The sequence below is a fragment of the Camelus ferus genome, chromosome 22 (genome assembly GCF_009834535.1).
Source record: "Camelus ferus isolate YT-003-E chromosome 22, BCGSAC_Cfer_1.0, whole genome shotgun sequence".
Lineage (NCBI taxonomy): Eukaryota > Metazoa > Chordata > Mammalia > Artiodactyla > Camelidae > Camelus > Camelus ferus.
The window spans coordinates 16,635,723-16,659,506 of record NC_045717.1 but is presented as its reverse complement, the minus strand read 5'-3'; the positions used below and the strand labels follow the sequence as shown (position 1 = coordinate 16,659,506).

Below are 23,784 nucleotides of genomic sequence, written 5' to 3'. Positions count from 1 at the left end.
CTGACCTACATATTTTATGTGTAATTAGATATGATTGCCTTTACACAAAGGCACAGACGCAAAACTGCACACACATTCACAGTGACCTCCAGATAACTAAGTACACAGATACACAACTCACTGGTTGAGGCAGGGAGTGTAGGAATTCTTGTCTTCCTCAATGATGGACACTATGAGAGTGATCAGCTTGGACCAGAAGTCGAGGTTCTTGATGCTGGGGCCCTGTTCCTCTGGGGGAACTTCCCCTTTCTTGGCCTGGAAAGGACAGTGGGGACATTGGCCACAAAGGGTCCAAGCATGAGGGGCTCAGACAGTTCATTATTGAGGGGTGAGAGATTAGTGAGGAAGGGGCCCCATTAACATGTATATGTTTCAGGTGGGAAGTCTGCATGAGAAGGAACTGAACTCATGTAAACTGGCCCAAACAGAGCTCATATCCACACAGTTCAACAAAGCTTAATTAGACTCAACTCATAAAACTGAATGGAACTGAATTGAGTTGAATAAACTCAAGCCCACTAAACCAAACAGAACTGAAATGGATGCAAATCAGGACCACTTAGCTTAACAGATGGAAGTTATCAGAGTTAATTCAGTGGAACTGAACTTGGGCCAATTACACTGAATGAGTGGAATTAAACTTAACTGGATTGAATTAAACTCAAATGCACCTAACTGAATTGAACCTAATCAATTTGCCCAAGATCAACATCAACCTAACTCAAAATTATGTAAATAAATTGGCTTGAACTCAACCCAGCCCAACTTAATTGAATTCAACTCACCCAAGTCAACCCAATCCAACTCTACCTACTCATCCCAATTTAACATACTCAGGCCAACTCAATCCAACTTTAGTCCATCAATGGAAATGAAAGTAGCTAAACTCAACTGAAATGAGTCCAACTCAGTTGAATGCACCTGCACCTAAGCCAACAACTTAGTTCATCCTAACTCAAAGCCAACTCAGGTCAATCAAGAACAACTTGAATTCAAGTAAACTGAATGGAAACGAATGAATTTTTTACTCAATTAAACTCAACTCAATCTAACTCAGTGATGCTCACCAGTTAGACTGGAGCGATTTTAACTTGTCAAGTGAACAGAAATAAGTGGATCTAAACTGATTATAGTTGAACTAAACTCAGTCCAATTTAATCCACTTCATCTCAACTCAAATCAGTTAAGAGTGACTTGATTTCAACTCAAGTCAAATGAATGCAAATGAACAGAATGAAATAAAATTGAACTGAATTCATTTTATGTGTCATCTCCTATCAGAAGCCCAGGCTGAGGTAGGGGCCACCTCAGCTCCCACAGCCTCCTGTGATTCCTCCATTCTAGTGCTAATCACCTTGGGTTGTAAATTTCCAATTTATACATTTTTTCCTTCCTAATAAGGCATAAGCTCCTTGAAATTTTACTGACAACCCTGGGACATTACATGTGTAAATATGTTGGAAGATCTCAAGTAAATTGAGTTCAACTCAACATTTATTGAACAGTAATTCTGTTCCAGGCACATAGTATTATGCCAGACTCAACTAAGTTTAACTAAAACCAAAAATATTGAGCCCCTACTCTGTACTAGGTGCTAAGCACTGGACTATATTTTATCTAAAGCTTGGATCTCATTGAATCTCCTTCTCAATCCTGAGATGTGAGTTTATGACCCCATTTTACAGAGGGAGACACTGAGGCTCAGAACGGTTAAATCACTTGGAAAGAGGCAGAACTGGAACTTGAGCTGGGGTCTGGTTTGAGTCCCCCCTAGTCCCTTCTGCCTCATCTGGAGTCCTCACCGGGTCTGTCTGGTACTCTCGACTATAGAGTTCGTGACAATTGTTGAAGATGTATTCATAAGTAGAGTTGAGGCAAGCTTTCACACAGTCCTTCACCACCTGGCTGGCTCGGGGTGGGCTCTGAAGTTCTTGCACCTGAAAAGAGGAAGGGAGATGGGCATGGCTGTGCATAGTTGGGACAGAAGGTACCCAGGAAGTGGTTACAAGTGGTTTTGGATTTAAGGAAATGTTGCAGCAATATGAAAGTGGAGGGTCACTGAGAAAGGGCATTGTTCTCCAGGAGGGATGTTACTGGTTCAGAAACTAAGAGTCCTGGAGTATGCTTCTTGGAGAGATAATGGGACTGAGTCCCTTTACTCACCTTCATCCGAAAGAAGGTGATGCTGGTGAGAAGGTCCACAGTGGATTTGAGGTCCTGGAGTCTCTCTGGGCTGCTGGCTGGGAAGTTATTCTATCGGAAGGGAGAAAGGAAGTGGGGTTATGAAAGAAGGCTGGGGGATGATGGGAGACAGTGTTTTAGGAGAGACACAAGAGACCCCAATTTCAGGAGATATGTTAGGGGTCAATGAGAACACCTTGAAGTAAGTGGGGGGTGTCTGCTTGGATGCACCAAACATGTTGGGCCTATGTGTACATGTGTCAGAGGAACACATTCTACATGTTAAGCAGGGTTCTGCCACGTGGATGCCTGCTGGTAGCTGTTCCCTCCAGGCAAACACATGCACGGGGTGAGCAAATCATCAGGCATGCACTTCTCACCCGATACATGGAGAGGTCGATCCGCAGGGAGTTATGCAGCTGGTCCAGGAGCTTCACAAAGCGTTCTTTCTGAGGAGGCAGAGGCGGAAGAGGAGGGATGAAAACAGGGACTTGGGAGTCAAGTGTAGCAGTTCAAGGTGGCTGCCATATTGGCTAAGTGCATACTATACACTAAGTGCACCCCATCCACTGTTGAACTGACCCCTCATAACACCCATTTTCATTCTACAGAGGGGTAAAATGAGGCTCAGAGAGGGGAAGTGACTGGTACAAAGTCACACAGCAAGTCAGGTCCAGACTGGAGATCCAGGAATCACTTGAGGTCTGACCAGCACAGGGTCAAGCTCTCCCTCATCCCCAGGCCCCAGCCCCTGGGACTGACCCCAAAGTTGGAGGCAGCGAAGCGGTCGGAGGCAGACACGTTGGTGGAGGCGGTCGTGTGTGCGTAGTAGGCATTGATGTTGGCAAGCAGGGTGCTCATGACGGCAGGCACTCCAGGACACATGTACTTGGAGGAGAGGCAGGCAAAGTGGCTGGTAGAAGGGAATGAGAAGCCTGGTGTCCAACTCCCAGAATGCCTCTATGATGGCTTCCCCCAACCCCGCAAACCGTCCCTTTTCCCTCTGCTTGATTCTGTCCTCTGAGTTTCTCTGTCTCCTTTCTGAACTGCCCTGTCTCTGCCGCTATCTCCAGCTCCCATCCATCTCACTCTAGCCTCCCGCTATGGCACTTTCCTAACCTTCAGGGAAATTCCATAACCACCATCACATTCACTTCTGCTCAGGCTTCTCCTCCCGGGAACCCCTTCCACCCCAGATTTGTAAGTGTCCTCTTGGTAACCACTCCTCCCCCTAGTTTCCTGAACCTTGCCCTCATATCCATCTCAGCCTGCAGCCTTACGTCATGGCTTGGTAGATGGACTCGACACCATAGCGCATGGCAAATTCATCCACAATCTCCTGGGCTGTCTCATCATAGTAAACTTTCCAGGCGTCATCACCCTTGGCATCTGGGATCTTCACGACCCCATTGTTCTGCACGTCTGTCACGAAGTGGAACAGGTTCTGCCACCACAAGGGAAAAGGTGTCATAGAGAGTGCAAGGGGACACAAAGGGTCAGGGAGCCCAGGTCTAGGGCAGCTTATATCATCTATCTATCTGTTTAATTGTTAATTCATTCATCTACTCTTTCCTCCATCCACCACCCACCCATCCATCCAACTACCCCAAATTTCCCCTATCCCTCATCTATCCTTCTAATAATTCAACTACACACCCATCCATCCATCCATCTGCCCATCCATCCATCTGTCCATCTACCTGTCTATCCATCACCTCTCTATCCATCTACTCACTCACCCATCCATCCAACTACCCCCAAATCCACCTATTCACTCATCCATCCTTTCAGTAATCCAACCACACAACCATCCATTCATCCAACAATCTGCCTACCTATCCACCCATCCATCTGTCCACCCATCCATCTACCCACTCATCTACCCACACAAACATCCATTCAACTATCCAAAAATTCACCCATCCACTAATCCTCCCTTCTAATAATTCAACCACACATCCATCTATTCCATACATTTACCCACAACTTAATCTGTTTATCCAACAATTCATCCTTCTACCCAATCAACTATCAATCTGCCCATCCATCACCCATGTGCCCATGCATCTACTCACCCATCTACCTATCCAACTACCCCCAAATTCTCCCATCCACATCTATACTTCCAATAGTTCAACCACACATCCATCTAACCACCCACCCTTCCCTCCATCCATTCATCCATGGATCCATCTGTCTTTCTGATCTTTCTTCCATGCATCCATCCATCCATCTACCCACCTACCTACCCGCCCACCCAACTACTCCCAAATTCACCTACCCAGTCATCCTTCCTTCTAGTAATTCAACTGTACATCAGTCTATCTACTACCCACAGCTTAATATGTCCATCCAATAATTTATCAACCCATTGAACCATCCATCACTTATCTATCTAGGTAGAAATCCAGCACCTATTTATCTACCCAACCATCATTTTTTTAAAATGGAGGTACTGGGGTTGAACCCATGACCTTATGCATGCTAAGCATGTGCTCTACCACTTGAGCTATATCCTCCCCACTGCCTAACCATCCACCCATCCTTCCAACCATCATCGATCTGTCGATCCATCTATTCAACCATCCATCTATCCAACTACCCCAAAATTCACCCATCCAATACATTTATACTTCCAATAGTTCAACCACACATCTATTCACCTATCTTTCCATCTGTCCACCCATTCTTTTATCCATTCAATACTCACTCATCCATTCAATCATTTATTCATCCAGCGAACTGAGTTCTCTCCAGGAGCCCCCAGGTGGGTGGAAGAGACAAACCCAGGCACAAACAACCCAACCCTTAGCATTTAGTGCTGGGACGTATGGAAGATCTGGAGCTGGATAGTGAGAGTCTTCCTGGAGGTCAGAGAGAGCTTCCCAGAGGAAGGGGCCCTGAAGCTGGACCCTGATTGATGGTGAGGAATTTTCTGAGCAGAGAGAATGGCACAGGGCACAGTCTCAGAGGCCCAGGGGAGTGTGGACAGTGTGGTTAGAAAGAGAAAGGAGTTAGGGCAGGCAGGAATGGTAGGTAGAAACAACGTGGGAGACAAAGATGAGCTTTGAAGGCAGGGCGGATCAGTAAGCCTCACCTCGTGCAGACAGGTATACTGGACATGGTAGGGGGCCACCTTCTCCTCGCCTTTGATCTCCACACTGATGTGTAGCCGGATGGCCCCCGACACAGCAGATTTGTCAGTCCTCTTGTCTGCAGGGCAGGAAGGGATGACAGTGTCAGAACTTCCCAATATAGCCCTAGGTTATGTTAGCATATGCATGACTGTAGCCCTTCCAGACTCCCTGAATTAGGGCCTACGTGTTTCTCCTCAGATTTGCTCCCTAGACTTGTGTTTCTCCCACTAGACTAGGATCCTTAGGTCCTGTCTCTCCTTTCTAACTAGGATCCCAGACCTCACTTCCTCACTCAGAGTAGATTCCTGGTCTGTGTCTCCCTCTTTAGACTAGGAGCCCTAGGCCTTGCTTCTCCCCCAGGCTGTGCTCCCAGGTCCTGCCTTCCTCATCAGATCAAGCTCCTTAGAATCTACTTAACTTCTTAGGATTCCTGGGGCTGAGCCTCTTTCCTCAGACTGGGATCCCTGCTTCTTGCTTCTTGCTTCCCCCTTCAGAATGGGATATCTAGATTTCCTCTAACCAAATAAGAAATTTCTGGACTCTGCTCATCCCTTTGAGACTGGATTCTCCCTATGCCTTTAGATTGAGCTCACAGATCCTGCCTCCCCCATCAGATTGGGCTCATGGATGATACTCATCTTAGAGAGGGTCCTTTGGTCTATAGCTGCCCTCTCAGATTAAGAATTCCAATCTGTACCTCCCCTCTTAGGCTAGATTCTCAAAGTTCAATCTTCCTCTTAGGTTGGATTCCTGGGTCTATGCCTCTCCCCTTAGACTAATATCCTCCCTCCTCCATCAGAATGGAATATGGAGATTCTGTCCTTCCCTCACTCTCCCAAACTGAACGAAGAGGTCCCTGGGTTCTGCTCACCCTCTCAGTCTGCGTGCTTCCTGCCCTTGTCAGACTGGACTCACAGACTCTGCCTCCCTCGTTAGACTGAGGCCCACAGACTGACCCCTCCTGACACTGTGTCTCTCCCCTTTAGTTGAGCTCTCCACTTTGGCTGACTCCCTGGGGCCCCCTCCCCTCCTCCCTGCAGAACCCCACCCTTGCTCACCCAGGTTGTACCACACGTCCATCTCGCCACTGAGTGTCCGCACCTCGATGATCGTCTGCCCCAGGAAGTCATCAGATTCCCTCTTGAACCGCTGCTTCACACGAGATTTGATGTCATCGTCCTCATCCCAGACGCGCACCTTGATTCGGTCCGAGGAGTTGTGACATTCACTGTAGGGGGGAGGAGGAGGTGGGGGCCGGGGTCAGGCTGGCGCAGGCTAGTCTTGAAGCCCCCCTTTCAGCTTCCCCAACAAGCAGCTCCACATGGGAGTCTGGGGGTCCAGTCAGACACTTACAAGTGGAAGTTCTCCTCCCACACAGGGTTCAGGTTTCCATAGATGGTTTTTGTCCGTTTCTTGGTCTTCCCGACCTGGACGGTGACATAGGGGTCACTGGATCCCGTCTTGTCCTTTGCTTGCAAACCCTGGGCACAGACAACTGGAAGACACACAAGACAAATACAGATGTGGGTTCACGGAGCAAGGCATGCCAAGAACAGGCACTGCCACAGGCCCCTGGCTGCCTGCTGCGAACGCCTGGGACAAGACTGAGGGCTTGGTTCTAGCCACAGGAGCCTGAGGGCACACCCACTGGGCTGGCTAGAGTTACCACCTAGGGAACCCTCATCCGGTGAAGAATACAAAGGTGCCCCAGGATCATCCCTAGGGTGGGACACTCTCAAGTGTGTGCTCTACACTGCCCCCTAAGGTCCCCAGCAGGAATGAGCCCCCAGTTGCCCAGGGTGTAACCTGCTCACTGGCCTCCTCTGCAGGGCTATTTCCCTCTCTGCTCCCAAATTCATGTCTCTTCCTCCCAGGGGGGCTTCCTGGGACCACTTCTGGGTACCCATCTGCCCTGAAATCCGCATCTTGGGGTCTGTTTTCAGGGAAATCTCAGTGAGGATGAGGAATGGATAAACACCACAAAGCCCCGGCCCCTTGGTAGGATCTCTCTCCCCTGGGAGCTTGGTTTTGTTCCCCAGTGGTCCCAAGTGTCCACTACATAGGCTGCTAGGTGGCACCCAGGGGTCACCTCCCGGATAAACCATAATGCCCTCAACTCCTCTTCTTGGGATCTGGTTCTGAGGGCTACCAACCAAGGTGCACCCAGACAGTTTCATGCACACACGTTTGGAGGCATATATACCCACTAATGCATATATACATAGACACGGGAAAGACACAGATACAATCAAATATGCTCAGCAAAGAGAAGGAAGGCTCGTGGGAGGGAGCACAGGGGACTGAGAAGGGACCCCATGGCCACTCCCGTCACTGCCACCCATGGCCTCACCAGTGATGCTGATCTTGGCCGACCACTTGGACGTGCCGTCCAGCACGCTTTGCTTGACCGCCTTCATCTGCTGTGTGTGCGCCGTCTTGGTCACTGCGAAGATCTCCTGGATGAGCTCGAAGATCTCGGGCTTGTTGCGCTCCCGGATCTTCATGCGGTCCTTGAGCACCATGATGATGTTCTGTGTTCGGTCCTCCGCCCCGTGCTTGGAGCTCTTCTCCGCCGCCCCTGCCGACACAGACAGCTGTCACTGTCCAGAGGGAGCTCCCTCCCAGGATCAATAACCCTGATTCCCATTCTAGGGCTTCCTCATCTGCTGTCAGGGCCACAGGCACTTTAAGTCGTGGGGGTTCGGGTGAATCATGCCCCCAAAGCTAGAGCTGCCAGAGCTCCTGCATGTTCTCTGAATCCTCTCCCTACTAGGCCCTTCCCACTCCTGTCCGAGTGAGTTCCTCCGCCCCTCACTGAGCCCCTTACTTCTCCAAGACCCTCCCCTCCTCTGACTCCTCTCCCCAACTTGAGCCCCCTCTCTCTTCAGAGCTAACCCTAATCCATTTTCCTCCGGGGAAACCGCAGCCTCCCGTTAAGCCTGTCCCTTGCACAGTTTAGCTCCTCCCTGAATCCCGCCCCACCTCTCTAGGACCCCCTCACATCTCCTTTGCCCACCGGCTCCTGGAGTCCTGTTCCATCGCCCGGCCCCCTGTCCCTGCCCCGCCCCCTACCTATTTACAGTCCCGCCCCTCCGTCTCCGCTGCAGCTTGTGGCCCAGACTCACGCTGCAGGCAGTCTGCATTGAGCAGGTCCTGGCACTTCTCGTGGCACTTGACCCCGCACTCGGTACAGCGCATGCCCTGCCGCGCGATGCCCCACAGCAGCCCCTCACACTCGTAACAGTAGGTGGGTGTGGTGGCTGTCCACACCTCGAAGTTGTGCGGCGTTGTGCATGAGATGGGGTAGATTAAGGCTTGCAGGGTCTTCTTGTAAACGTGGTTTTTCTGCGGGAAGGGAGGGCATGCGGCATGGGCATAGGGCCCTAATCTGGAGCACTGGCTTGCCCCCCGTACCCACCCCCCACCTCTTGTTGAGTATGATAAAGTCCCAGTCCCTCCCCCTCCCCCACAGTTAGAATCCACCTGTTCCTGTGCACAGACTGTGCCCTCTGAATTGCTGCCTTATCGAATTCTGGAAAGTGAGGAGTGCCTGTCTCTGTGACACCCTTCTTCCCTTCCTCCAGGAGCCTCCAACCCAGCCCACCCCCTAATCTGGGGACGGGGAGGCCCCACGCACCAGCTCTTCGTTGTTCAAAGTGCTGGATGCCAAGGCCGAGGTGATGCCCGCTTTTCTGGACTGGACCAGGGACTGGGGCAGGGAAGTCACCAAGGAGTCACGGGGGGTTGATTGACACCCAGGGAATTGTCACCATGAGCAGAATCCACAGGCACGGTTTGAGGCCACCAGTCACGGATTCAAGCCACAGCCACAAATAGGAAAGAGGTCACAGCAGCAGGAGCAGAATCAGCAAAAAGTTGAGAAGTGATAGAGGCTCCAGGTTAGAAGAGACCCTGGAAGGTGAGCAGCCCCACCCCTCTGACTCACTCATCTCCCTCCACTGCGGACGAGACTGGAGAGCTGCACTTGGTCATGGTCACCTGGCACAGAGCAAAACCATCCGCCACACCATGGACCAAGGTGGGGAATCACCTGCTCTGTTCCTTACCCATGAACTGTAAGACATGACAAGTTTCCCTCCCCAGAACCCATGGGCTGAGGACCAGTTGGAAGCTCCCAATGGAGGGATGGAGTCTGGGGAGGAGATTCAGGGGCTCGGGTCTCCATCACTCACCATGGCCTGAAGCGTCCATGCAGCACGCAGGGTAGAAATCAGATCACATTAGTTCCAGAGAATGCCTTGCTAGCCCCAACCCCAGGTCTGCCATGGGCAGTTGTACAGGTTGAACACTGCAGGTGGCAAGCCTACTCTGCTGGGAAGGGGGAAGGCACAGGTGCTCACCAGGTCGCTCACAAGCGGGATAGGCTTCCTCTTGCGAATGTCTGGCATGCTGTCAATGATGATGAGACCACCACCAGGGCTGCAAGACACACAGAGGGATGTCAAGGGTCCAGGGAATTTCCTCTTCCTCCAACAGACATCACCCAAGGCCTGGGCAGGACACTTGATCTCCCCAGGTATTAAAGATTGAATTGTGTCTCCCCAAAAGATACACTGAAGTCCTAACCCCTAGTACATCAGAATATGACCTCATTTGGAAACCGGGTCATTGAAGATGTAATTCATTAAGATGAGGTCATCTTAGAATATGGTGGGCTCCATGTCTTTATAAGAGACACACGGGGAGAAGACAGCAGTGTGACAATGGAGGCAGAGATTGGAGTGACTCAGAAACTAAGGAATACCAAGGATGGCCATCAACTACCAGAAGCTAGGAAGGTAAGGAAGGATTCTCCGCTACACGTGTCAGGGGGTGTGGCCCTGCTAACACCTTGGTTTTGGAATTCTGGCCTCCAAGTACTATGAGAGGGTACATTTCTGTTGTTTTAAGCCCCCTTTTATGGTAGTTTGTTATGGCAGCCCTAAGAATTGAAGACACTGGACCTCAACTTCCTCATCTGGGAAATGGGGCAATAATATGCAGTTGCCCACATTAATGAAAATTTGAATGAAGGCAAATCTAAATAATATACTAAAATATCAATGAAACGTTTCTCAATGCTCACAACTGGAGATATATCTGTATATTTAAAGTCTATCCTAGGAGGAGTGATTTCAAAGCCTATGGGAAGGAGGGAAGTGGAAATTGTATTTGTGCTATTGCCTTCTGGCAGCTTTGCCAGAGCTGGAGAATTGGAATAAGGGCTGTGGCAGATGTAGTAGTGACCTGTCCAAATTCGCCTTACTGAGAGATGCACTCGTCCCAGAGAGGGTTCAGGTGTGGCTCCTCTCCAGAAAGTTCCCATTGGCCAATGAGAATGATGCCTGGCAGTTGATGACTCTGGACAAGCTCTGGGTGCTATTCACGATCCAGTGTGCCCCACAGGATCAGGCAGGAGCTTGGTGACTGCTGAACCACATCTCTGCTTGGCAGCTTCCCCTGCGTGGCCTTGCCTGCCTCATAGGTTTCTCCTGAGAGTGCTTCCTGCATAAATCGTGTGCACAGGAGGCCCCCATCTCAGACCCCGCTTCTAGGGCTCCCTACCCAGGACATTTGCCCGTCTGGGAGTCACAGAGCCTGTCCCTGCCTCTGTTTGCAAAGGATGTACAAAGGAAGGCAGTCACTCTCTGGCTACTATTTGAAACAGTAGTGTAGTTTAAAAATATCTTTCACTGGGGAGAGGGTATATTTCAGCATGCATGAGGTCCTGGGTTCATTTCCCAGTACCCCCGTTAAAAAACAACAACAAACTAATTACCTCCCCCACCAAAAGAAAAATATGTGTGTATATATCCTTTGCATCCTCTAACCTCATCATCCAAATCTTGAAAATCAGTAACTCAAGTTAGTTGTGACAAAATGTGCCATGTAAGACCAGCGATTAATGTTAATGAAAGTGCCAGCAACTGTAGCAATAATCTGGGAAATTTTTAAAATCTTTTTTGTTGTTGGTTTCTTATTTTGGAAGGGGTAAGTAATTAGGTGTATGTATGTATGTATGTATGTATGTGTTTAATGGAAGTACTGGGGATTGAACCCAGGACCTTGTGCATGCTAAGCACATGCTCTGTGACTGGGCTATACCCTCCCCACCCCCATCCCCCAGGAAATTTAATGGCAGAATAGAAGCAAAAAATTCACTTCAGGATTGCAGATATATTGCACAGGAAATGGGTTTCTCCTTTATCTTACATTTATTTCTAGGGGGAAGTGGTCTTGAATCATACAAGTGGCTTCATCTATAAAAGAAGGGCAGGGGACCCCCCATGTGAGGATTCAATATGTTACTATCGTTGGCTCCTGCCCATTATAAGTGCCTTATGACAATGGACAGTGGCTACATTATTTCACCTGTGTACAATCTGTCCCCTGTCAAAATGGAACCTCTCTCTGCCTTGGCTGGGCTGAGGCTAGGTTGCAAACCATCCTTGGGCTCTGGGTTCAAAACTTTCTCCCCTTCCCCTCCAAGATCCGTTACTCACCCGCCTTTGAACCACAAGGATTTGGACATCTCTCCTTCTCCCCGGGCCTGCAGGACAGACAGACAGATATCGTCAGTGTGGCTGCCCCTTCCCAGGGCAGCACAGGCGCTGTACTACTGTCTCCCCTTTAGGCTGGGAGTCGGGAGGCCTGGGTCCTAGTCCTCACTGTGTGTCCTTAGGAAGCTCACTGGCTTTCTCTGGGCCTCAGTTTTTCCATCTGTAAAATGAGAAGAGAGGAGATACTCTCTGCCACCAACCTCTATGGACTTTGGTCTCTTTGTCTGTCAAACCTGGGGATTTGTTAGCATCATCTCCAACAAGAGCTCATGCTTTACCGTTCCAAGAGTCTTAGGGGCTGGCTCAATACTCATAAGATCCTAATATTCTCTAAACTACAGCCCTGCCTTCCCTGCTTATCTGATCTCATGCCCCAGGGCCTTTGCCCGAGCTGTGCCACCTGTTTGTATGCTCTCCCACCTTCTGCACCCGACCAGCCTCTATCTGTCATTCAAGTCTCAGTGAAGACCCAGAGTCAACACGCCCCACTATGCAATGAAAGGATGGCAGAGAGGAAGTGGGTCAGGGAGATGGGTCTGGTCCTCTCTTCTGAAATATTGTTAAAGTATTTTGAATATTACTTCACCTGAAGTGTCACCTTCTCCAGTGAGTGTTCCTGATTGCCTTGGATTAGTTTTAAGCCTTTTCTATGAAACCCAGAGATCCTAGTTGTGTTTATTTTTCTTGTCACATCACTAGCTCTATTGAAAGGGTAGCTACTGTTTTTTTTTTTTTCATTTAATTTGTTGACTTAGTGAAAGGTAGTCAACAGATTTTCACTGTGTATTCTTTTCTACTGTTTGAATTTAGAACCATGAGAATATATTGCTTAGTCAAAAAAATTCTATTGTACAACTGATAAGCAATTTGATTTGAAACTTCTGTGGCGCTGATAATTGGTGGTCTAAGACTTTGGCGGTCTGTTTAGGATGTCCTCCTGCCAGCCTCACCCCAGTTTGGAAGGTCACTCTGGTTAATAACACTGCTTGGTCCCCAGCCCAGAGCAGGCTGAATGAATGAAGGAGTAAATGAATGGTCTCATTCCTGTTGTCCATCTTAAGTCATCCTGACCCTGACATTAATTCTATTTTTCACGTAATTCCTTCTCTAATACTGACCAGACCTCAGACCTTTCCCCAACCCCAACACTGACACCCAGTGTAACCTCAATCACTGACCTCTTCCCCTAACACCAGTTCTAACCCTGACCCTGATCTTTGACTGCTGCCCTAACCCTGACCTATATCCCTACCCCTAACCTCCATCCCTATCCATGAACTTGGCCCCTGAACTTAGCCAAAGGCGTGACCTCAGCTAATTTCAGCTCCAGATTCCAGTTAACCTCTCTTCCTTCCCCACTTAGAAATCCCAGGCTGGCCTGGGGGAGGTTGGGCTGGGCGTTGGTGGAGGCTGCTGGTTGCAGGGGAGAGCAGGTAGGCGTGGGTGGGCCTAAGGAAAGGCTGTGGAACTGGTTGGTTTGGGCAGAGCCATTAAAGAACCAGGATGTATGGAGGCACATGCACAGTGGTGGGTTGGATGGGGAAGTGGGCGTGGCCCGGCAGCCCATGGGCGTGGCATGGGGCTGGTATGGGCAGGGCCAAGCAAAGGACCAGAGGGGGTTGGGCCACGGAAAGAGTGGGGAAATGGGCGTGGCCAGTGTGGGCATGAGTGTGAGCGGGGCGTGGAGCGTTGGGCCTGGCCAGGCTGGGGATGAGCTGACTGCTGCTTTCACTCACCTCCTGCAGCTGCAGCCGCACTTTGTTGAAGGCTCGCAGCCAGTTGGCCTTGGCCCTAGACATGGAGTCCTGACCCTCCTGGCCTTCCTCATCCTCTCGTGGCCTGAAACTGAGGCAAGGGGTTTCATGAGGCTCCAGAGCTGGCACCTCCAGACCCTCCACCCTCCAAGTGATGCCGGGCTCTCCATGGCCTCCCTGGCTCTTTGGAGACACAACAACCCACCTGTAACCCCCTCTGACCGGCCTCAGTAACCCTCCCCTCTTCCCACATGCTCATCATCTTTCTGACAGTTTTGGAACCCCCAGGCCCTTTGCCACCTTCCTGTCCCCTCTGCAACTTTGTAATCTTATTCGCACATGGTTTTTCTGATGCTTTTGTGATCTCTCCAACCCGGGCAAGCCCTCTGGCCCCCTACAACCACTAAGACTCCTTCATGATCCTACTTGACCCCTCTGACCCCACTGAGTCCCTTCTGACCTCCTAGACCCATCATGATACCTTCAATAAATCCATAACCCTGTGACAACCTGCCCCCACCCACAGGTCTACACTGACCCCATCACCATGGTACCACTGACCCTATGACCTTGTGATGGCCCCTCAGACCCTTTCCGTTACCTCTCCTCATTCTTGGGGGGCTCAGGCTTGGGCTCCTGCTCAACTGCAGGCACCTCCTCAGGTGCGGCTGGTTCAGGGGCTCCCTTGGCCACGTCAGGGGCCATGGCAGACACGACTGGGGCCTTGTCCTCCTTCTCGGGGGCAGCAGGCGGGAGGCTCATACGCTTAAAGTCCTTGGGCTCAGCCACGGCCACCTCCTGGCGCTCGGTATAGCCACGGATGTCGTTGGGCACCTCCTCTTCCTCCTCTAGCTCTTCCTCATCCTCAGGTAGCTCCTCTTCCTCCTCCTCCAGAAAGTCCTCCAGGTCCTCGTCCAGCTCCTCATCCAGCTCCTCATCTAGCTCATCCTCATCCTGGTCCCAGCGAGGCGAGTCCTTGTGGTAGCTGACTGAGCTATGGCAGGAGTGGTAGGAGTCCCGGTCACGCTCGTCCTCCAGCTCGGAGCCCTGCAGGCTCTGTTCATCTGGGTCGAAGTCCTCGCTCAGCTGCGAGCTGCCCTGGCTCAGCTCCCCTGAGGAGGCATAGCGGCTGCTGCCTGTGGGGCTGCAGGGACAGGTGGGGGTTCAGGGACTGGGGCAGAGAGTGGCTGCCCTTCCCAGCTCTGGTCACACAGGTTCCATCACCCAGTCATTCCTTGCATTGATCATTCCCTAGCTTCCCAGCATTAGTGGAGCACCTCTGTGCTCCAGGGAAACACAGTCGTGAACCAAAGAGACAAAAATCCCTGTTCTTGGGGCATTCACTGTCTGGGGGACAGGCAATAAAACCAGAGTGATGATATTAGCGATCGTTGGTGACCTATTGTGAGCCACTCCTACCCATGCACTGTGAAGGCTGCAAATGCTTCACCCATGTGTTGGGGACCCTGAATCAGTGGCCTTGCCAGAGCCCCCTGGGAGACCTCGTGCTCCTAAAGCTTGAACATAGCTGTGCCTGGCTTTTCATGTCACCCCCACCTAAACCTGGTCCTCCACTGCTGAGCCCACTGCTGAGTACTTTCCATTCACCAGGGACCTGGGCCTCCTTGCCTCCTCTCCTTGACCCAACCTCCACTCACAGCTGATCCTGTGGTGGGTCTCCTCAGCTCCACCTCGAAAATGTCTGCGAAATGCATCCTTTTCCTTGCACCCTAGGCCCCACCCTAGTCCAGGCTCTGCCATCTCCACTAGATGCTGCCCCCACGTCCACTCCTGTCCTTGACAGTCCCCATTTCCCATGGAAGCCACAAAGAGGTTCATTCGCATCATAAACTAATCACTCGCCTGCCCTGTTCCAAACCCTACCACAGCCCCCTTGAAATAAAGCCACTCCTTGCACCCCACAGTGGCCCAAACCCTCCAATGTCCCCACCCCCATCTCCCTCCATCCTTCCTTATCTCCCCCTGCCCCAGCCATATCTGCCTCCTAGCTGTCCCAACACCCTAAATCGTGCCCACCAGCTGTGCCCTCTGCCAGGAACATCCTTCCTCGCCCACTTTAGCTGGAACAATCCTTTGGTGCCTGCTGAAATAGCACTTCTTTGAGAGAGTCTCCCCTACCCTCAGGCCAGGTCAGCCCACTCCACCCCCAGTATAGGCTCCTTATATGCACCCTGGATCACACTCGACATGACCAGGAAGAAATATCTGCCTCTGCCTGAGGGCAGGCAGTGTGACAGGGGTCACCTGTCGTCCTCCTTCTACCCACTCATTCAGTCACTCAATAAACAGCATTCCTGGTCTTAAACTCTCTGACTGGGACCTTCTTCCCCGGCCAGCCTCTGGGACGCTGTAGGAATCAAGCAGAGGTTTCTCCCTCTGGTCCTTATTTGCCAAGTTACATGCATGGTTGATTGCTTTTTAGTGCCCATCCTTGCAGGCAGTAGGGATGGGGGAATTAGCAGTTGTTATTGAGCTGGGAAGGACTCCAAGCTTCCTCTGCCAGTGAATACCCACAAAGTCCACCCCAGCACATTCTGCGCTCCCAAGTGAGACTGGGGCCCCCACCTCGGCCTGGATGTGTCCACTTGTGACCTCAGGCACCATGTAAACTGCCCCAGGCAGTGACAGGGTGGGACCTGGTAGTCACCAAGACTCCTCTCACCCCAGCTCTGACATTCAGGGTCCAACACGGCTCTGACCCCAGATGGCTCTCCTGGATGCCACGTCCCCAAGTAAGCCACCAAGGGCCTCCCTGCATGATCTGGCCCTGTCCACCTCTCCAGCCTTTAGTCGAGCTGTTTTCTTTGCCTGGAATGCCTCTCCTTAGACTCCTCATTTATCCTTCAAGGGCTGGGTCCCGGGCACCTTCTTCCAGGAAGCCCTCTATGCCCTTCCCCACCGCCAGGTTATCAAGCCATGTCCCTCCCTCTAGCCAAACACTGACCTGCTGGATGGAATGTCTGTGTCCCACTCTGTCTCCCCAGCCTCTGGGCGCCCAGCATCATCCAGCACTGGGCAGCAAGGTCAGAGTGGCCTGGGAGGGTGGCTTAAGAGACCCTTAGAGAGACTCAGGCAGCTTCTGCCTCCGCATCCCCTCCCACCCTATGACCTGTTCATGGTGAGAATGGAGGGGGCTCCTTCTTTTTCACTCCCTCACTCCATCCCAGGAATGCTTACAATAAACAGAATCCTCCCAGACAAACAGACACACCCAAGGCTAGAGAAGGACAAGAAGTGGCCACGCACACAGGGCGGGATCCCAAGCCAAGACCAGCTCAGTGCACACCCTGCTCTGAGACCCAGGCAACTCGCTCCCACTCTTTGAGCCTCAGTTTCCCTATCTGTAAAGTGGGCCCTCTTCTGCTTTTTCCCCCAAGAAAAGACTTTTTTCTATCTTCCAAAACAGTTAATATTTTATTCATATTTGATATTGATATCTGACCCTTCTTTCAGCTGTTTCCAAAGTGTTGAAACTTGATTCCAATAATTGCTTAAGTCTGAGCTAGCCCAAATGTGCCTAATGAACCAGGCTTTACAAATTGTAGTGGTTGCAAAAATGGTAGGAGGAGCTGTTAGGGAGGTAGGAGTGCTTCTGAAGCTATTTTGAATCAGGAAGTCATGAAGATAAATGGAAAGGGACCTAGTGCTTTATTTTCAGGACAGCTCAAGCACGAAGGATTTGAAGGAGGAATGCTAGAACAAATCCAGGGTAAGTCTAATTCTGCTCCCACCTATGCCACTAAATGCTTTACCTTGACTACATCATTTCATTTCCTTGGACCTAAAAAATAGAGGTTAGACTAAATGTTCACTCTTTTATAAAAAATTGAAGTATAGTCAGTTACAATGTGTCCATTTCTAATGTACAGCGTAATGTTTCCGTCATACATGTGTGTATGTTTCATGTGTACATATATTCATTTTTGTATCTTTTTCAAGATATTGAATATAGTTCCCTGTGCTCTACAGAAGAAACTTGTTGTTTATCTCTCTTACATATAGTAGTTAGCATCTGCAAATCTTGAACAAGCAATTCCCCAGAGAAGACATACAAATGGCCAATAGGCCCATGAAAAAATGTTCAATATAGCTAACTGCTCACTCTTTTTAAAAATTTCCTTCTAACACATTCCGTCTATTAACTATCCAAGCTTTCCATAGGAAAATTCAAAATAAAAGTTGTTCAAATATCTGCAAAAAATATTGTAGTGGATGATGCTCATGAGTGGGTAGGAAGCTTAAAAAGGTTTTCTTCAGATTATGTTTTACCCATACTCTCTACTGCATTGTGCAATGGAATTTCCAGCAAATGAAAATGTTTTCTGCCCCTGCTATTGAACATGGTAGCCACTAGCCACATGTGCATGACCCTTGAGCACTTGAAAATTGTCCAGTATGACAGAAGGACGGAAATTTTATTTTGTTTATTTTAATTTATTGAAATTTAACTTTAAAAAGCCATGTGTGGCTATCATGTTGGACAGCACAGCTCTGAAATCTCCATTTACCTCGACGGTACAAAGACAGACAATGCAAGATTTGTTTTCTTACCGTGCTACAAATAAATTGATTTTGATTTTCTCCAAGTCTCAGCCACGATATCAATACTTGTTTCCATGACTAACCTCTTTGTCAAGAGGCAGAGAAGGTCTGCATTTCAAGAGCCTGGATAGCTATGGTTAATAACTGGGGTATAAACTGGGAATTCAGGATTTGCAGATACTACTATATATAAAATAGAAAAACAGCAAGGTCCTACTATATAGCACAGGGAACTATATTCAATGTCTTATAATAGCCTATAATGAAAAAGAATATGAAAAGGAATTTTATACATACATATATGTATGTATGTATGTATGTATGTATGTATGTATGTATGTATGTATATATATATCTGAATCACTATGGTGTCTGAATCACTATGCTGTACACCAGAAATTAACACAACATTGTGAACTGACCATAATTCAATTTAAAAATTTTAAAAAAGAATTAACAGTACTTTAAAAAAAAGAATTATCAGTACTTAAAAAAATAACTGGGGTTTGCCCCTGAATTTTTGTTTTCTGTTTGTTTTGTGGGGGGAGGTAATTAGATTTATTTATTTACTTATTTATTTTAATGGGAATTGAACCCAGGACCTTGTGCATGTTAAGCACATGCTCTGCCACTGAGCTATACCTTCCACCTGCCCTTGAAGTTTTGAATGTAAGGTAACATGGGGGTGGTTCTGAGATGTTGCTGAGAGTACAGAGGATGGATGGTCTCCTTGGTTGATGTCCTGGCTGCAAGATGGGAACATCACCTTTGTCCAGCTGTGGGATCTTGAGAGGCTAACTTTGTGGGTACTCAGGTGCCTTTTTTTAGGGCTGAGAATCAGTATGGGATTATGGCTGTGGAGATGGACTCAGAAGCCTTCTTCACAGGCTCAGCCACTTACTAACTCTGTGACCTTAGGAAAATCACTTCATCTCTCTGCCTCATTTTCCTTATCTACAAAGCCATTGGGAGATGAAGAGGTAAATTCTCACCTCATAAGACTGTGGAAGGAATAAGTGAATTATTTGGGACTCATTAGAATACCCAGCACATAGTAAGTGCTCAATTAACCATCATTATTTTTCTTGCTTATAGACCGGATATAGCAGGACCAGGATCTGGAAAGCATGGATTCTGCTTTCCTAGACCCACTTTCCTCCACCCCCAGCTCCCTCCAGCCCTATACTCCTCTCTCCACTCCAGAGATACACACACACATGCATGCATGCGGACACACACACCACACAGATCATCTACTCCACAGTGACTACCTGAGGGCCCGCGGTTCAGAGAACTCCTCATAACTGTGTATGGAGTCACTGTAGGATTCCCGGGAACCCAGGGGTGGTGGGCGGACAGAATATTGGTGGACTGAGGCATTGGGCTGGGATGTAGTATAATAGGGTGGCGGGATGCTGTTGCTTGTCTCACTGCGGTAGTCACTGTCACGATCATCTACTGCACTGTCAGGGTCATCATCTGGAAGAGAAAAGAGGTGAGAGGAGAGAGTGAGGAGGGGAGGGAGAGAGAGAGCACACAATGGAAGCCAATACAGTCTCTCAGACTTAGAGTTCTTCACTGGCTGCTAACCCAAGAAGAGGAATCTACCAGAATGAATGAAGGATTTTGGGTCATGTTAATAGAGGAATAGGCTTTAGAATAAGGGAGGTGACAACCCACTTCTCTATATGTGGCTCAAAATGGACCTAGAGTATGAGGTCCAGGGTTGGTCCTACAATGTGAGGAAGACAGGGACAAACTGGAAGGTGCCTTTCAGCTCAAGTGTGAGAATGGACTTTGCTAAAGTCCAGGCTCTGAAAACAATATGAGTTTTTCCATCAGGCAATGAGTTTCCCATAACAAGAGTCACACAAACACTCAGGGGAAAGTTGGAGGGAGATCAGGAAGACACAGTAGAGTATAAATGCCCATTAACCTTCAGAGATTTCTTGATATTCAAGGATAGGGACCCCAGACCTGAGCTCACATGCATAGGAACAAGGAAGGGGCTCTGACAAAGTGCTGTCAGCCTCAAAAAGACTAGATTCTTAGGTTGACAAGACCACCACGTGCCCAGAATCTATCGGTCAAATGGAACAAGTTCGGGTTGCCAAACTTCAAGTGTTTAATAAGAATTACAGGATATTTTAGTTTGGCTTGTTTTCCTTAGTAAATGGAAAATAGGTTTTCTTTCTTAGTGAAAAGAAAACAGTCTCAAAAGATGCTAGATTGTGGTGGGAACAGGAGAGACTCAATTTATTTAGAAAGCAACAGTTGAGTTGAAAAGAAGTGGGGTTGCCCCCTACCCTAAATTAACCCCCTGCTTGGGAGCCCCATGGTATGCTCAGCTGTGGTATCAATTTACTGGTGATTTTAAACACCAATGGGGTGGCTTGTACTTTTTTAATGTCTTTAAGTATTTTTGCTCATTTCCCAGATTTTTTCTCTTTATTATTTTAACTTTTTCATTTTTTTTTAAATTTATTTTTCAGTGGGGACGTAATTAGGTTTACTTACTTATTTTTAGAGGAGGTACTGGGGATTGAACCCAGGACCTTGTATATGCTAAGCATGAGCTCTATCACTTGAGCTACACCAACCCCCCTTAACTTTCTCATTCTTTTCCCACTGATAGAGTCTATTTCTCTATATTCCAAAACAGGTTGATCTTTTTTTTTTATTGTGGTAAACTGTTGAAAAATTAATTTCATACTTCTTGTAGAACTAGCTATTTGATTCATTCCCTACGTTATTTTGCCTTCCGCAAAACCTTAAATTTATTTTTAGCAGCAAACCCTGCCTCACCAAGGTAACTCCGGCTCCCTGGCTTCTCATTTGACTTGGGCCACCGTGATCTGCAAGCTTTTTATCCTGTCCCTGCCATACGACCACCATCAGATGTGCTGTGTCCTGGGAGCATCGGCAGTAGATGTGAGTTTCTGCAACTTTGATTTATGCACCAAGGTGAACCTGTGATATCATAGAGCCCTGAACTGGGGGGTCTGCAACTTGGGACAGCTTGTGAATGTCACCCAATTACGCCTCTAACCAACCTGTTTTCTTCTCATCATCTGGGCTTACAGTCTACCCACGTGCCCTTGACTGGGCTGAGGTGTTTCCAGCCAAACCACATGAGGCTGTGTGCGTGTTCACTAAATTATTTTTTTCTAACAAATTGTCTGTTTTTTGAGGGGCAAATTGCTTTCTCTTGGGTTCTTTCTGTTTTTGTCCAGACTCTGCTCTTTACCAAATGATTTTTGACCAAATTGCCTGCTTCTCTGGATAAGGCATTTTCAGCTACTTTTGGTTGACAAAATGGTCTGCTTTTGACCCAGTTGTCTTTGTTCTACTTGACCCAATTATCGGCCTTTTCTAAATTGGTTTTAACAAAAAATGATTTTTTTTTCATTGTATTGTTTGTTTGTGGTAGACTGTTTGTTTGTTACCAAGCCTTCTTGTCTGCCAAATGCCTATTTTGGCTAAATTGGCTTCTGATCGACTCGTTTTTGACAGATTGCTTTGGATCAAAGTACAGTTGACCCTTGAACTATGCAAAGGTTAGAGACTCCAATGCAGTTGAAAATCCATGTGTGACATTTTACAATCAGTCCTCTGTATCCACAATTCTGCATCCATGGTTTCAACCAAACAGGTGTAGTCCTGTTGCAATATTTATTGGAAAAAAAATCCACATATAAGTTCAAGTTCATGTTATTCAAAGGGCAACTGTATTTGTAAACAGTTTCGCTGATCCTGGAGGGAGGGTTGGGTGGAGCTGGTCCATCAGGATATGGGGATGGGGTGGAGAGGCCCCTAGTTGGTGGAGTAGAGAATAAGAGGTAAATTCATGCTCAGAGTGTAAGAGTGGATTTCTCTGAAAGAGGCAGTACATGGGGGAAAGGGAGCTATTCCTTAGGGAGAAAAATGGCCATCCAATTTGGGGGTGGTAGCTTGTTTCCTTCCTCTAAGGGTAAATTGGAGGAAGATGTGGAGGAAGAGAGATTTGGGAGCTGAGATCTTGAGTGATATCTGCTGGGGTCCCTGCTCAGCTGCTCCCTCTGAGACCCTCTCCCCTCCCACCCATCAGCCTCTGAGTGACATTAGGGTTCCTTTTCAGGTGAAGGAGGAAGATGGGGAGACAAAAAGAGGAAGAAGGAGTCACAGGAGAGGAGATGAGGTTATACATGGGGAGCAAGAGGGAGGGGAAGTCACAGTGCCCAGTTGGAGACAGGCAGGTCTCCAGTCTAAATGCCCACTCCTCCCAGCTGAATCCCTCCACCTCAGGGGTGGTGCCCACTCCCCACCAGACAGTAGGACCCTCAAGACAGAGGTTAATGATCAGGGGGCAGGATGGCACCAAAGGGATCTTGCCAGTCCTCTGGCCCTAATGTGCCAGCCACAGGCTCCCCGCTTCCCTGAGCAGGGCTGTGGGGGCCTCAGGGTCGCCAAGGTGCCCACCTCCCCATGGCCTCCCAGAACATCAAGCTGAGTACTTACTCTGCTGCTCACCCCAGCCAAAATAATTCCAGTTGCCTACAAAGAGAAGGGGCAGAGATAATAAAAGGCAGCAGGCAGAGGGGGAGGCATGGGGGTGCTTCCCCGTCCTCCTCATTCTCCCCGTCTCCTCCTCCCACCCCAGGATCCCATCCCCTTCTGTCCTGAGTATCTTCCCCGAGCATCAATTTAACCACTGGCTTTTGTCATGCCTTCACTGAATACCTTGGGAGGAAGGCATGATCTCCCCATTTTTTGACAAGGCCACAGGTTCAGCCAGGAAGTAACAAAGAGGGATTCCATCCCATGGTTTTCCAACTCTGAAGTCTGGGGTCAGGATTTGCCATTCCTTCCTTCCCCCATATCCCAGATAATAAAAGAAACATTGAACTGGAAATCCTCAACTTTGAAACACCCCTTGTTGGGTGAGTTTTTATTTTTAATCATTCTTCTCATTTTCGAGGTGAAGAAGCAGGGTCAGAGAGGTAGAATGAACAGCCTCAAGTCACACAGCCTGAGCATCAGGACCAGGGAGAGCACCACATCTTTGAGCCTCATCCCCAGCACCAGGCAGCTCAGAAAAACAACTAGACCAAAACTCAGACTCCTCTTGGCTGCCTCCTTGGTGAAATGGGGGTGATGACACATCCCCCAGAGGACTCGGAGGTAGATGCTGGGTAGTAGGTTTCCATTCTCCAGCTGAACCCACCTCTTGCTTCAGTCCTCCTGCCCAGGTGCTCTTTGGCATCTGCTCCTGCCCTTTACTTTGCCTGCCCCTGCCCCACCACAATCCTTCAATGACCCCATTCACCAGAGAAGGGGGTTGTTAATTTCTTCAGAGCAACGATGACCGCTCCCCAGGCAGGGAAGTCAAGGGATTTTCTCAATATCACATCCCAAGTTAGTGTAAGAATAGGGTTCCTCCAACTGCAGTCTCCACCCTCTCCCTCCACCTTCATCATCACAATCCTGGGCATATAGGGGAGGGTGGACGACGGATACAGGGGAGACTGTGAGAGAGGAGGAAAGGAGGATGGGGAAGCAGATGGCAAAGGGGAAAGAGGTTGAGGAGTGGGGTGGGAGCAAAGTATCACG

General features: G+C 48.9%; 1 protein-coding gene across 5 annotated transcripts in view; it reads right to left on the bottom strand.

Annotated features, from left to right (window-relative positions):
* The window catches only part of UNC13A (unc-13 homolog A), a 60,123-nt gene that overhangs the window by 19,734 nt on the left and 16,605 nt on the right, over nt 1-23,784 (bottom strand). For 4 of the 5 annotated variants that reach the window (XM_032465299.1, XM_032465303.1, XM_032465300.1 and 1 more), the window contains exons 8-26: nt 22,693-22,728; nt 19,467-19,674; nt 14,234-14,776; nt 13,615-13,723; nt 11,822-11,868; nt 9,680-9,758; nt 9,512-9,517; nt 8,956-9,027; nt 8,444-8,663; nt 7,669-7,896; nt 6,672-6,813; nt 6,377-6,546; nt 5,279-5,394; nt 3,462-3,625; nt 2,944-3,094; nt 2,562-2,630; nt 2,164-2,253; nt 1,803-1,937; nt 122-255 (exon numbers count right to left, since the gene is read on the bottom strand). In XM_032465299.1, the coding sequence (XP_032321190.1) occupies nt 122-255; nt 1,803-1,937; nt 2,164-2,253; nt 2,562-2,630; nt 2,944-3,094; nt 3,462-3,625; nt 5,279-5,394; nt 6,377-6,546; nt 6,672-6,813; nt 7,669-7,896; nt 8,444-8,663; nt 8,956-9,027; nt 9,512-9,517; nt 9,680-9,758; nt 11,822-11,868; nt 13,615-13,723; nt 14,234-14,776; nt 19,467-19,674; nt 22,693-22,728 (2,719 nt within the window). The remainder of the gene's footprint in view (nt 1-121; nt 256-1,802; nt 1,938-2,163; nt 2,254-2,561; nt 2,631-2,943; nt 3,095-3,461; nt 3,626-5,278; nt 5,395-6,376; nt 6,547-6,671; nt 6,814-7,668; nt 7,897-8,443; nt 8,664-8,955; nt 9,028-9,511; nt 9,518-9,679; nt 9,759-11,821; nt 11,869-13,614; nt 13,724-14,233; nt 14,777-19,466; nt 19,675-22,692; nt 22,729-23,784) is intronic. The other variant, XM_032465301.1, reaches the window with a different exon arrangement.